General features: G+C 41.9%; 1 protein-coding gene across 1 annotated transcript in view; it reads right to left on the reverse strand.

Moving 5' to 3' along the window:
• Window positions 1–50: 50 nt before the first annotated feature.
• The window catches only part of myo10l1 (myosin X, like 1), a 34,225-nt gene continuing 21,055 nt past the window's right edge, over window positions 51–13,220 (reverse strand). Inside the window, exons 20-45 of the mRNA XM_028566368.1 lie at window positions 12,741–12,821; window positions 12,509–12,633; window positions 12,264–12,390; window positions 11,988–12,094; window positions 11,593–11,896; window positions 10,608–11,462; window positions 10,295–10,418; window positions 10,044–10,182; window positions 9,248–9,352; window positions 9,044–9,139; window positions 8,850–8,943; window positions 8,551–8,606; window positions 8,010–8,152; window positions 7,408–7,602; window positions 7,097–7,254; window positions 6,829–6,949; window positions 4,990–5,138; window positions 4,581–4,729; window positions 3,688–3,895; window positions 3,428–3,564; window positions 2,558–2,681; window positions 2,138–2,315; window positions 1,965–2,041; window positions 1,020–1,196; window positions 715–906; window positions 51–155 (exon numbers count right to left, since the gene is read on the reverse strand). Of these exons, the coding sequence (XP_028422169.1) occupies window positions 51–155; window positions 715–906; window positions 1,020–1,196; window positions 1,965–2,041; window positions 2,138–2,315; window positions 2,558–2,681; window positions 3,428–3,564; window positions 3,688–3,895; window positions 4,581–4,729; window positions 4,990–5,138; window positions 6,829–6,949; window positions 7,097–7,254; window positions 7,408–7,602; window positions 8,010–8,152; window positions 8,551–8,606; window positions 8,850–8,943; window positions 9,044–9,139; window positions 9,248–9,352; window positions 10,044–10,182; window positions 10,295–10,418; window positions 10,608–11,462; window positions 11,593–11,896; window positions 11,988–12,094; window positions 12,264–12,390; window positions 12,509–12,633; window positions 12,741–12,821 (4,326 nt within the window). The remainder of the gene's footprint in view (window positions 156–714; window positions 907–1,019; window positions 1,197–1,964; window positions 2,042–2,137; window positions 2,316–2,557; window positions 2,682–3,427; window positions 3,565–3,687; window positions 3,896–4,580; window positions 4,730–4,989; window positions 5,139–6,828; window positions 6,950–7,096; window positions 7,255–7,407; window positions 7,603–8,009; window positions 8,153–8,550; window positions 8,607–8,849; window positions 8,944–9,043; window positions 9,140–9,247; window positions 9,353–10,043; window positions 10,183–10,294; window positions 10,419–10,607; window positions 11,463–11,592; window positions 11,897–11,987; window positions 12,095–12,263; window positions 12,391–12,508; window positions 12,634–12,740; window positions 12,822–13,220) is intronic.

Here is a 13,220-nt window from a genome sequence, read left to right on the forward strand (position 1 = left end):
GGCATCTGCTGCCACTGGATGAACCGAGGGCTCTGACTGGTTTGTGGCAATCACCTGACCCAGGAACTGGTTATGCTGGTCATTGACATGGTGCTGCAACGTTTCTTCACCACCATGTTAATGTAGGCCCTCATGATCTTGGTGATCTCCCCAACCTAAAGAGAGAGAAAACAAAGTGTTGGGTTAATAATGCATGCGTCCCAATATGAATGCATTTAAGTGATTCGTTTTTGGCAAAATTAAAGAGGTATTGCTATTGCATGTCCATAAAAGGGGACTCACAAGAGACAATTCCAAAAAAAGTATGGTCAAAATCAAAGCAGCAGAGGCCAAGATATTCTGACTTTTAGGGTCTAGAAAAGAAGTGGGCCAAGCAGGCAAATATAAAAGTCCTCCCCAATATGAAAAATATGAAATAACGGTATAATCATAAAACAAGACCTAACATTGTGATGGTCGTTTTTAATAACTTTAAATGACGGGACTCTGACTTACAGACAACAACTTATTGATTTTATTTAAATGGGCAAATTTCCCAGTCGGATCCCAATCAGGTCAAAAAATAAATTCCATTTTCCAACATTTTATCGACCAAACAATCAATCATGAAAGTAATGAAAATAATGTGTGGTTTCAGCTCTAAAGGGGATAAATAAAAAATGAAAATAAATAAAAAAATAAATAAAAGGTAAACAATGAATAATGAGCTCGCACCAGTGGCGTCTCAAAGTACATCTCCCTCTCATCCACGATGATCTTGTAGGTGCAGGGTTGTGACGCCCCAAAGAAGGTGATGTGTTCGTACTGGAAGGTCTCCAGTGGCTTAGGTTCACCCCGTTTATATACTGATACATTGTCAGCACTCACACTCAGCCACAGATCATGAGGGAAACCACCCTCTTTACACTACAGAGATGGAGGGAACAAAGGAGAAGAGAAAATAAGAGGTTACTTGTCAGGGATTTCGTGGTTTTTGCACAAATCCCTGTAATTCATAATTTCCTCTACTCTTTCCTTACCTCCACATCAAACAGAGTAGATCCATATCCAGGCCACTCCTTGATAATGCTCATGTATTTAAGCATGGCCTGATGCTGAGGCATGCCCTGCAGCCGGGTCCACTTCTCCAGAACACTGGTCCGTGTGGCGGACGTCTCCTCCTTCACCCACATCTCCAGCATCTGCTCTTCCTCCACCTGCAACGACACCGGTCAGCCAATCAATGAAGAACACTTAGTCAAACTATCAATCATTCAGTCAGTCAATCAGAAAGCAATCCAGTTTGTTGGGAGGTCCATCTGTCATTTAGTAAACCTGAACTAGATAATTTTGCAGAATGCAAATATCCATCACGTCACACATGTCACAGTAACTGGGAAAAGATACAGCTCCTGGACTACATATCACAACACAGATATGACAAATTCAGAATAAATATTTCCTTGTGGAGTGCTGTAAAATTATGGATTACTTATTTACTTAATATATGTCCAATTAATGTCCACTTCACTAAGACGCCCTGAGCATCCATAAAGTCTTACTCAAGGAGACGGCTTGGCTAAGAGACAGTAAAAACTATTGTTCATTTATCTAACTTTTTAAATTGTACTATTAAGTGAACTGTATGAAATAGTAAGACTTAAATAGTGTCATGTGGACTACCTTTAGCGAATGTTAATCCATACACACAAAAAACTAGTCACATTGTTAATGCATCAATATTTTTGCTAGTTTGAAGAAGTCATCTTAATTTAATTTAAATAAAATGTTGTATTGACTTTATTTAAAAATGGTTTTGTTTGTTCTTTTTAAGTAACATTTCACAAGTTTTTTTTAAATGTTGAAGATGCTATACTAAGGACCAAAAGTATGTAACAATTTTTTCTGACCGTTTTTTAATGCATGCAGGTGTAATATCAAGTACATTGCAGTAAATGGGCCAAAACGCTACTTCCACCACTGACCTTCTGCTTCTTCAGTGACCCAGTCTTGAAGCTTCTCCTCAGGGTGCCGTCCAGGAAGCTCGGGGTCCTCCGTTTCTCTGCCCCGACCCCGATACCTCCCTGTCCTCCTGCTATTCCCTTCCCATCTCCTGCTCCTACTCCAGCTCCTCCGGCTCCACCTGCCGTCCCCACACCCGGCTTGGTGGAGTGAATGATGCGATTGCGGAGACGTCCAATTGGATAAACGGTTCCCAGGCTCCACCCAGCCCGACCTGCCCCGTCGCCGTGGAGATACTGGAGACGTAAAGCAGCCAGGTGCTGCAAAGTCTCCTCTGAAGCCGGGAAGTGACCGCTTATCAAAGACTCGTGAGCCTGAGAGAGTAAACGAGATTGACAGCAAGAGACAAAAAAACTATCATACAGGCTTTTATTTGTTCATTTTGCAGCAGTGCAGGAGTAACATAAGTACCCTAACACATTGATTTAATAACGAAAAAAGAATTTCAATAAGTAGTTTATTTAAGAATGACAGGGGAGACTAGATGCCAAAAAGAGAAAAGAAAAGTAAAGTATATTATTTTGAATTCAATTTAGAGACGTCTCCAACAGCTCACCTGCTCAAACATAAAAGCAAACTCCACTCCTTCTTTTGGCATGCTCTCTACATCCAAGAAGCAGTAGAGCTTGAAGTAGAGTTTCCATTCTCCTTCCTCCTCCTCTTCTTCACTGCCTGCCAATCTGGAAAAATACAGTAGACGCAGGTTAAATAACCACAGATCAAAACAATCCTAACATACTGTTAATGTTAGGGAAAACTCAGGAGCAGCTCAACTCTGGATACATGAAGAATGTTCTGGAGACTTTGATGATTTACATGAAGCATTTAATGAAATCTCAATTGAGGAGATTTGGGATTAAGAAGTACAGTTTAACCACAGTGTAGTGCCATCCCAACTCTGTAATTCCATGAGGCATTCATCACCTGCTGAAGCTGTCTAGTTTGGGCTATGCAAAGATATTAATAACGCCATAACATAGGTGCCGCAAAGACAGATAATCATCTAAATCTTGTTGTATTGCAAGACCAGTAATCTCTCTCTGGGGAAAGGCTATCTGCGCGTGTATGTGTTTTTTCAGTGAGGTGTGTGTGGCCCCCAAGCCTGTTTTCCGCTGACCATCAAAGGAGATGGTACCGGAACACAAAATTACCTTATCATGCAGCTACTTTGAGTCCCTCAACTTCTAGAGACAGACATAAATTCATGCTACACTACACAGGACAGGAGTATGGCCGACCCCTGAGCTGTGACGTAGGAGTGGCCTGGTGTTACCTACGTTTTCCCCTTGTCTCATCTTACCAACAACATGGTGTTTCTGGAAATACCACCACAGTTAACAGCAAAACTAACCAGTTGAAAGTTACTCTAAATCAGTGCTAGATGGCAATCAAGGCCACCAAACAACAACGGCAGCAGTATACATACCTTTCGAACTTGGCCAGAACATCGGCCACAATCACTCTGCTCTCCAAAGCTCGGTCTGTGCAGGCGTTGTGTTCAAACAGAGAAAACAGGTTCTTGCTCTCTTCCATGGCCAAACCTCTGATCAGCTTCTCCACAACCTGCAGCAGCAACAGAAAAACACTGACCAGTTTGTAACAGCACACTGTAATTCAGCTATCTTGAAATGGGCCTTAAAATTAGATTTGTTTGACTGAGAGGATGATAATGTGTAATGTGCGCACCTCTCCAGCTGTGGTGTGTGAATTGATGGAGATCTTGCAGGAGCCTCCTCCGTGGCAGTAGACGGTGGTGCTCATCTCCTGTCTCACCAGCAGGGCGGCAATCTCCTCCTGAGAGGGAACAAACTCACGAGTCTTCGTCTTCTTCAGGGATTCCCCGATGAAACTGGCGTAACGCTCGATCTCGGTGCCAGGATAACGCTCTCGTACCCTGAAACAAATCCCATTTTTATTACACATTTATTCCATGAATGATATATAAAGTGTATATATATATATACAGTACAGGCCAAAAGTTTGGACACACCTTCTCATTCAATGCATTTCCTTTTTATTTTCATGACTATTTACATTGTAGATCCTCACTGAAGGCATCAAAACTATGAACACATATGGAATTATGTACTTAACAAAAAAGTGTGAAATAACTGAAAACATGTCTTATATTTTAGATTCTTCAAAGTAGCCACCCTTTGCTTTTTTATTAATAAGGGAAACAATTCCACTAATTAACCCTGACAAAGCACACCTGTGAAGTGAAAACCATTTCAGGTGACTACCTCATGAAGCTCATTGAGAGAACACCAAGGGTTTGCAGAGTTATCAAAAAAAGCAAAGGGTGGCTACTTTGAAGAATCTAAAATATAAGACATGTTTTCAGTTATTTCACATTTTTTTGTTAAGTACATAATTCAATATGTGTTCATTCATAGTTTTGATGCCTTCAGTGAGAATCTACAATGTAAATAGTCATAAAAATAAAGAAACACATTGAATGAGAAGGTGTGTCCAAACTTTTGGCCTGTACTGCATATATATATATATATATATATATAAATCCATAATGCACACACACACACACACACACACACACACACACACACACACACACACACCTCTTGAGGTGGAAGCGGAGGTATCTGAGAATGACTCGACTGGGTAGGAAGGTGCAGCTCATGCAGGTGAGCAGATGCCAGTGTGCCCGGTTGGCTGGGCTGTTAGGCTGAGGCACATGATTGGTCTGCTTGATCACCTGACAATATACCTGAAGAACCGAAATATGGAGGGGAAATTTGAGAAATGTAAAGTTTTAATCAACATTTTATGGCAAACAGACATGTCAGACTTCTGCAGAAACGTTATGTCCTTGTGTTGTGGTGGAAAAAGCACTGGGACAACTCGTCTCTTCTGTTTTTCTTATGTTTATTTTAACAAACTTAAGTTTTTATAAAGCTTACACTGTTTTAAAACTTTCTAAATTAAGCCGTTTTCCGTTGAGAATAGAGAAGAAGGTAAATAAAGTACCTCATCCCTGAGAGGGCGCAGGTCCTGGCAGGTCTGCAGGATGCCCTGAATGATGGGCACCGTGTCCGCCAGCGTCTCCATCTCCTGCAGCGAGTTGAAAACTCGCACTGCCTCATCCTGCAGACTGGCATAGCCCTGCTGCCTTTGTACTGCACACGGACAAAGACAAAAAAAAAGGTGAACAAAGACAAAAGAAGACGAAGAAAAAAAAAAGTAGCTTATCGATCATAACAAGGATGGCAGCAATAACAATGACACCACAGGATCATTGTGATGATTTAGAGGTTTAGATTAATTCAAAAATAATATGGGACAGATGGGAACTGATAATTAGCCACTTATTTATGAAAGTCTGCAAATTGTTCTGGGTCTGCTTGCAGAAGCAATAGTTACCGTTTCATTATATGAGCGCATAGAGACTATAGTTAAAGTGGTTTTGGCCTGCAGAGGGCAGTAAAATGTATGGAAGCTTTTACAGTTTTTTTCGATCGCTAAACGACAGTGGGCACAACTGGAGTCACATGTGCAAAACTCAAACTACAGCCTGCACTACCAACAGTCACCTGAGCTAAACAGTTCACATCTCTTACAGTTTTTTCCGATTGCTAAACCACAGTGGGCACAAATGGAGTCACATGTGCAAAACTCAAACTACAGTCGGCACTACCAACAGTCACCTGAGCTAAACAGTTCACATCAGCTGCAAAACAGGCTCAGTGCAGCCAAACACTATGCACAATCCTCACTGAGATAACACACACTGTCACTCAGAACACACTGAGGGTAAAAACACTAGCGTCAAACACCAATACAGAAATTACAAACTTTTTCATCTTTACAGTTTGAACAATTTGAGTGACTTTACACTACTTTCTTTAAGGAAAATATATAGATTGTATAATATACCAATTTTACGTAAGGTAAACAAGAAGGAAAGAAAATCAGCAGTTTGCTTCAATATAGTATTTTATTTCTAGTAATTTATGGAATTACTGGGGAAAAAACAGTACACAAACGGTACATAACAGTACCAAAGAATAGTGTGACTAATTCTGCCTCTCTCCAGCATCATGTGACAAGTTTTCTTCATCACATTGGATGTCTGCATCATCTCTAAATACTAATGAATGTGGTGTTTCCATTGCTTACACCTCCATTACTTTCTGAAAACAGTACGAATGCAGTTTTACTATTGTAAAGAGATAGTGTTTTTCACTTTTTTTATAGCTGTGTAGATAACTTCAGACATCTTACCTGGACATATTGGTATCTTTGCTCTTTTACCTGTTTCTCTCAAACAGTACAGTGTAGAATTGTTTCATTCTTATTTGGTGTTTGTATACAAAAAAGGCTTTCTGAGCTTTCTCTGTATAAATTCTGTATATGTTCACTAACTTGTCTAAAACAAGACACCTGCTTAGGCTTTCAGCTAAAATTCCAATCAGCAGTGTTTGATAGGCACCAGACTGAAATCTATTCTGTTTTGAATGCATGGTTAACAGTTTTGACAGCAGTGTGTTAGCATTTGAACAAAATGCTGTAAATCCACAGTGTTGTGCACATTGTGGTTAAAGTCATGGGATAAGTGTGTAGAGTTTTGAAAACTGTGTTCAAGCAATGAAAAATGAACTAGATATTGGTCCACATGAACTGCTGCTGTGCCGACTGTAGTTAGAGTTTTGCACATGTGACTCCAGTTGTGCCCACTGTTGTTTAGCAATTGAAAAAAACAACAACTGTGCACACAAATCGTGAAAGCAGAAGGAGAAGACAAGGAAGCAACAGAAGAAGAAAAGTTGTTTTTAGGGTGTTAGGTTGCTGAAGTGGAGTTTTACTTACGGCTGGTGACCTCTCCGTATGGGAGCGGCAGTAGAGGGGAGTGCAGAGGATGCTGAGTGTATCTGAGGATGGGGTTCCTCCTGTACATCTGTTCCACAATGTCTGGGTTCACACTGTTGTCCTGAGAGGTCAAAGGTCAAATTCAATTTAGGAGTGAGTGTGTGTTGATGGATTTCAAATGGCTAGATTTAGTGTGTGTGTGTGTGTGTGTGTGTGTGTGTGTGTGTGTGTGTGTGTGTGTGTGTGTGTGTGTGTGTGTGTTTTTTACCTTGATGTCTCTGATGAGCTGCAGAGTCGGGGTTTCTATGGGGGTCTTGCTGTCTATGACCCCCTGTATGGCAGCTGTCCACCTCATGGCCTCGTTCAGCATCTTGGTGTAGAGGCGGTAAGAATGCTTCCTCCCGTACACGATGATGTTCCAGTAACCTGTAAAAACAGGACTCAGTCAGCAAGCTTAATACATTCCTACATAAATGTTAAAACCAGAATTATCTCTTTACATGTAGCTTCAACCCTCCTATGTCTAATACCGGATTAAACCTGCCCCTTCCGCCTTTTCTTTCCCTTCTCTTTTCCCACCTGTCTCCCTGTGGACGCGTTCATCCGGCTGAATGACGGAGCAGAGGGAGTTAAGGACCAGAGTTCCCATCTTGGAGGAGCTTCGCTCTGAGCTCTTGTAGTAATCCAAGGAGTTGTGGGTCAAAACAAACCAGCGCTTCTTCAGCTTCAGGGAGGTGCTCTTAGCGTTCGTCTTCATCTCCTTTTGGAGCCAGCCTGAAAGGTGAAGAGGCAGGGAGGGAGTAGGGGAGGGAAAGTGAAGGAATTTGTACAGGAACAGTAGAGTTATGCAAAGGTTCAATGTCATCATTTATCCCCAAGTCTATTTGTACTGGGACAAAATATCATATTGAGATATTGTTAGCCGAAATTTGTCACAATATGAGGTATTCTCTACTTGAGAACATATGTTTGAAAACTTATAAAAAAAAACGTATGAAAAATCTTACATAAACAGAGTCTCATTTATGATATTATAGTGGCAAGTATATCTTCTGTAAACAGACTTCCTATCTCTTCTAAGGCCCTGACACACAATGTAAAACACCAATTATCACCATCTGTACCTTACTCTGTGTTCCATGGCTTATAATGATGAAAAAAATGATGATTTGAGTTCTCACCTCTGACAAGGAACTCCTGGCCGTCTATCCTTGCATCTCCTTTGGGTTTCTGCAGCAGACTGATCCAGTGATGCATCTCCTCCGGTGTGTCACTGTTGCAGTGGATCACACGGTTGGCCGTAATGATGACAAAAGAGTTGGGCCTGCAAAAGTCAAAAGATAGACTTTTAAAATACAAAAATCCACCTTAAGATACTTATTGATTATCAAGGGTTGTATAAATAAGATGAATAGTGATTGCATATTAGGTTTTCCAGGTAAGAGAAACAAAGGGATGACAGGTCTGTTGTTAAATTTTGAAATGCAAGATAGAGTTGCATTGCATCATGGTCTACTGACACTACACTCAGTAGATAGATGCATTTACTACAATAGATTTTTTCCATTCATTCTTTGAGAATGTGAGAATTGGCGAAAAGTGTCTATACAGAGCTTTTCTCTTTCTTTCATTTGGAGGAACTGACACCAAAATCAAAAAGTTTATTAAATTCTGCTGAAAAAATCATTGAATCTGAAAAACATGAACACTGATCCAGCTTACCGATCAGGGTTGTCTGAAGCACAAACGGAGTCAATAAGCCCCACGTCAAGAGTTCCCTGAAGGATGAAAGGAGGTAAAGAACAAATAAAACGTGAATGAATGGTGCACTATTGCTACAGTGACATATTAGCAAAAATAAAATGATCTAACTTAACCCAAAGTGAACTTACAGTAACTTCAGGGAGACCTTCTTTTTAAAGATCAGGCCACATTGTACATTAAAAGCCAGAAAACGTATTGTGACAGAGGAATAACTTAACACATAACAAGTTATTGGCATGTTGTTTTTAGAGACTGACCACAGCATTCTTTGGGTTGGCCTGTTCATGGGACATCTCCAGCAGCTGCTCAGGAGTGCACACACGCACTTTACTGAGCACATTAAACCACCCACTGCACAGAAACACAGAGGCGTCATCACAAGTTTAAATATATGAATCTACTCAGTAACTTGTTGTCGTTATCTAAAAGATCCCTCAAGTCTCCACCACACCTTGCATCCTCTGGCGACTCAGCAAACACCTGATAGGTCCTCTCATCCGTCACAATGTTCAGAGCGTTCTCTTTTTCGTGATTATTGACTATCTCCCTGTGAAAACACAAACAGTCCACGTCTGAAACATGCAGCTGCTGAAAACAGAAACAGTGAAGGAATGATTGTGTATTTTTTGGCACTGGACGTTTATGAAAATCTTACTTGGCAGCTCGGATGTCGATGGTTCCCTTCAGCTTTTCCTCGCTGTCGTTCTCGTAGTACATCAGCTTGCTGTCCCTCAGTACAAACCAGCGCATCTTCCAGTTTCTGAGAAGAGAACCCAATGAAAACAAGGCCAAGACAATCTATTCTAGACCTTATATATAAGGTTTGACTAAATTTTTATCTGGAACACAAAGGGAATTAGCTTCTTTATATAGAATACCTCTGTCATACTGTACATAAATGTACACAAGGATGGAAGTAACTATACACAAAATCTGCTGTAAAAACATTTTTAATATTAAGTAAAATAAAGCTACTTTATTTAAAAAGATCATGTCATGTGTAAATTGTATGCATATGTCCTTGTTTGTGTTATGTGCCATTTATAGTTTTATTTTATTCTTTTCTTATTAATATTTGGAGCAGTGTGTTATGTGTAGGTTGTTTATGAAAGAATGAAAAAAAACCAAGCACCAAACTCTTTTTCTGAAAAGTAACCCAGTAATTCTTAATATATTTCAAATGTTTAACTTTTAACTTTTTTAGATTATGAACTATAGATTAGATTGTGATGTAGATTATGAACTAAAGTCACAGTACAGCATCTTGAGAGGGACCCTGAAGTCTTTCAGCACTGCAGAGGGCTTAATGCATAGGGTTAGACATAGATATGCTCCCAACAGGACACAGTTCATTTACATACAGATCATTCAAAATTGTACTGGACAGCACTTCCAACAGAGATTGTGGTTTAATTAGCATGCAGGCTGCACTCAGTAACAACTACAACAACCTCCGTGAGAGAGTGGAGAGCCCTCCTCCCTTCTTGTAGAGCCAGCCAGACTTGAGAGACTCCTGTTTGGACCGGAACCACATGAAGGTTTCATCCTTCAGCACACACCAACGCCTCCTCCATGGGATCATCAGACCAGCTGAGGGAGCAGAGAATAAAGATATTGTCATAATAATACAATTCAAAAGGTGGAGATGGCTGAACATGAAAATGAGACCACCATCTTTTGAGTTTAAATAATATAAACCGACCCTTCATGTAGAGGTAGCCGTGGAAATATGGCGGTCCATTTCCATTCAGCAATGTCACCCTGCCATTAGTCACTTCTTCGTCAGTGTCCATCATGCCATCGTGTTCATCGTCACTGTCTGCATACTGCAACATCATACAATAACATTAAATATTACTTTCATATAATAACAAATGGACAAGAAACTATGTATAAGTGCATAACATTAACAGATTTATAACAACAATGAGTAAAATTTTAAATCTGCACTGCACAGCTGCTCATACATATCTGCGTGCTCGCGTGTGAGGATGCGTGTGAGTGTGTGTCCTCACAGAGTCAGAGCTGCCTCTGTAGGACTCGATGCTGGCGTTGGTGCAGGTCGACTTCCTCGGGTGCTCCTCATCCGTCACGGTGGTGCTCCCGCGGTTGCTCCCGGATATGGAGCTGTCGTCTCCGGCGGTGACGGACCCGTCCTCCTCCTCCTGGTCGTAATCTGACTCGGTGTCAGCCGGCATGCTGTAGATGGGCTCCTCCCCGTCGCCAAGGCTCTCCACCATGCTCACCTTCCACTCTGGCTCTGCCTTGGCTCCATCTTTCTTCTCCTCCTCTCCTGGAGGAAGTGGAGGTGGAGGTGGAATGACAGGGGAGCCATCTTCAGGCGGAGGGAGAGGAGGTGGGGGAGGGATTCCAGCAACAGGCGCACCGTCTGCAGGCAGAGGAGGGGGAGGAGGCGGTGCAGGAGGCACTGTCCCTTCTGCGAAAGCAGGAGGGGGAGGTGGGAGGTGAGCGAATATGTCCTGATCGATAGGAGCGTCTGTCTCAGCAGGAGGGGGGAAGTCAGGCAGAGGGATGCACTCCTCCTCAGCATGAAAGCCCTCGTCCACCTCCTCTTCTTTGGACGCACCTCTGGTGGCACTCGGAGCTTTTGGAGCTTTCGCCTCTGCGGCCGGCTTGGCCGCGACTGGTCCAAGCGAAGGGTCCACGCCTCCGAAATTCAGGAGGTCGATGAGCTCCGTGGCCTTGCGGGACGCTTCCTTCTTCATCCGTTTGAGCTCAGCGTCCCGCCGCAGCTGCAGCTCCTGTTTGGAGGACTCACACAGCTGGGACACCTCGTCCTCTCTCTTCTTTTGCAAGCGCTCGATCTCTCGCTCCAACTGCAGGATCTCCTCCATCTGCCGGGCCTCATCCTAGACAGGAGGAGGATAAAGAAGGGGCATATTAAGCATCAACATTTGCTTTATTCTGTAAATCAACTGGAGGAGAATAAGATGCGATGTCATTGTGTATAAGAGTTTAGGAGTTAGAGAGAAAACGCACAGAAGAACCAGCACTTTCCTCTGACGACTCTGCCTTTTTCTCTGCTCCTTCATTCGCTTCCTCCTGCTCCCCTTCGCCTGCCGTCTTCTTCTCCTCCACCTCCTCTTTCTTCTTCTCTTCTTCCTCCCTCTTCTTCTTCTCCTCTCGGAGTTTTCGGACTCGCGTACGTGACACCTGACCTCGCCTGTGTCTCTGCAGCACCAGCGCTGCTTTACGTTGCTTTACGAAGCGTCTGCGTTGGATGTGCTTTCTGAAGTGTTTCTGGAGGGTGACCACGCTGGCACGTACACGCTTGAAGTGCTTCCTGTGGACAAAATGGAGAAAAAAAATGTACAAAACACATGGAATAACAACTGGCACACAAATTGTTTTAGATCCTGTTAGGAGGGTCTTACTTGGCAGAGAAAGTGAGTAGATGGGCTCGAATTATCATGGCAGCTTGGCGTCGGATTTCATCCCTGTCTTTCTCTAAACGCTGCTCGAGAGACTCTTTCATAAACACCTGCAGAACAAAGGAGAAAGGTTACCTGGAAGATGTCTATTGCAATGTAGAAAACCTATTAAATGACGTATTAATCACGTATTGTTACAAGTGGTGGTGGTTCAAAACATCTGTCATGAAAGCTTTATTGAGTCTGAAAGGGGTTTTGCCAAAAACTATTAAATCTTACCTTGGTCTTGCCCAACTGCCACTCTTTTTTGGTCTTGTCATATTTGGTTAAAAGGTCTGTACTTCTCTTCTTATCATCTCCTGCTGCTACTGATAATGATGATTTCTCTTTCTGAATGATTTTATACCTGGCAGGCAGAAAAGAAAAAGGAAGTGTAAAAATTCAAAGACAATTGCACAAACACACACACAAACGCACACAAATAAGATAAAAGATAAGATAAAGGTAGATTTAGAGACACTTACCGAGAGAAGAAATCTTTGAAAGTTCTGCGGACAGGGAACCCGGCCCGACGGATCTTCACAGTCTCCAACATCCCAGAATACCTCAGCTGGTTCAGGACGACCTCTGGGTCAAACACACTTGGATTCTACAAGTAAAATAAGAAAGATTATTTAACATTGAACTTCATTAGGTGATTGCCAATCAACCTCTAAGACAGAATTGAGTTTGAAACTTAGACAGAAACAGACTGACCTTTTTCATGTTGGGCTTAATGCAGCGGATGAAGAAAGGGTTAGATACACTCAGAGTGGCCATGAGAGAATGAAGGGAGTCCTGAGGAGACAGAGAAAGGAAAATAATCAAATGTTTGTGCATTTCTTTCGTATGGCAGTGAACAAAATGACCATCTTAACTCCTTCAATGATCGGTAAGAGAGGAAAACACTTAAAAATGGTCTTTTTAAAGAGTTCATCTTTGGCTCTTATGTCTTAGTAGGGCTGAAACAACTAGTCAATTTTATTAGTTGAGCGACAGACATTGATCGTTTAAGTTATCTATCAAAGAAAAATGAAATATTAACTGCTTCCAGTTTCTTAAAATGTGAGGAATTGCTGCTTTTCTTTGATAGTCATCACTATAAAGTGATTGTCTTTGGATTTTTGGACTGTGTGTGTTGGACAAAATAGAACTTTTGAAGACGTCACCTCGGGCTCTGGGAAAACATGAAGGGCA

This window comes from Perca flavescens, chromosome 20 (assembly GCF_004354835.1).
Source record: "Perca flavescens isolate YP-PL-M2 chromosome 20, PFLA_1.0, whole genome shotgun sequence".
NCBI lineage: Eukaryota > Metazoa > Chordata > Actinopteri > Perciformes > Percidae > Perca > Perca flavescens.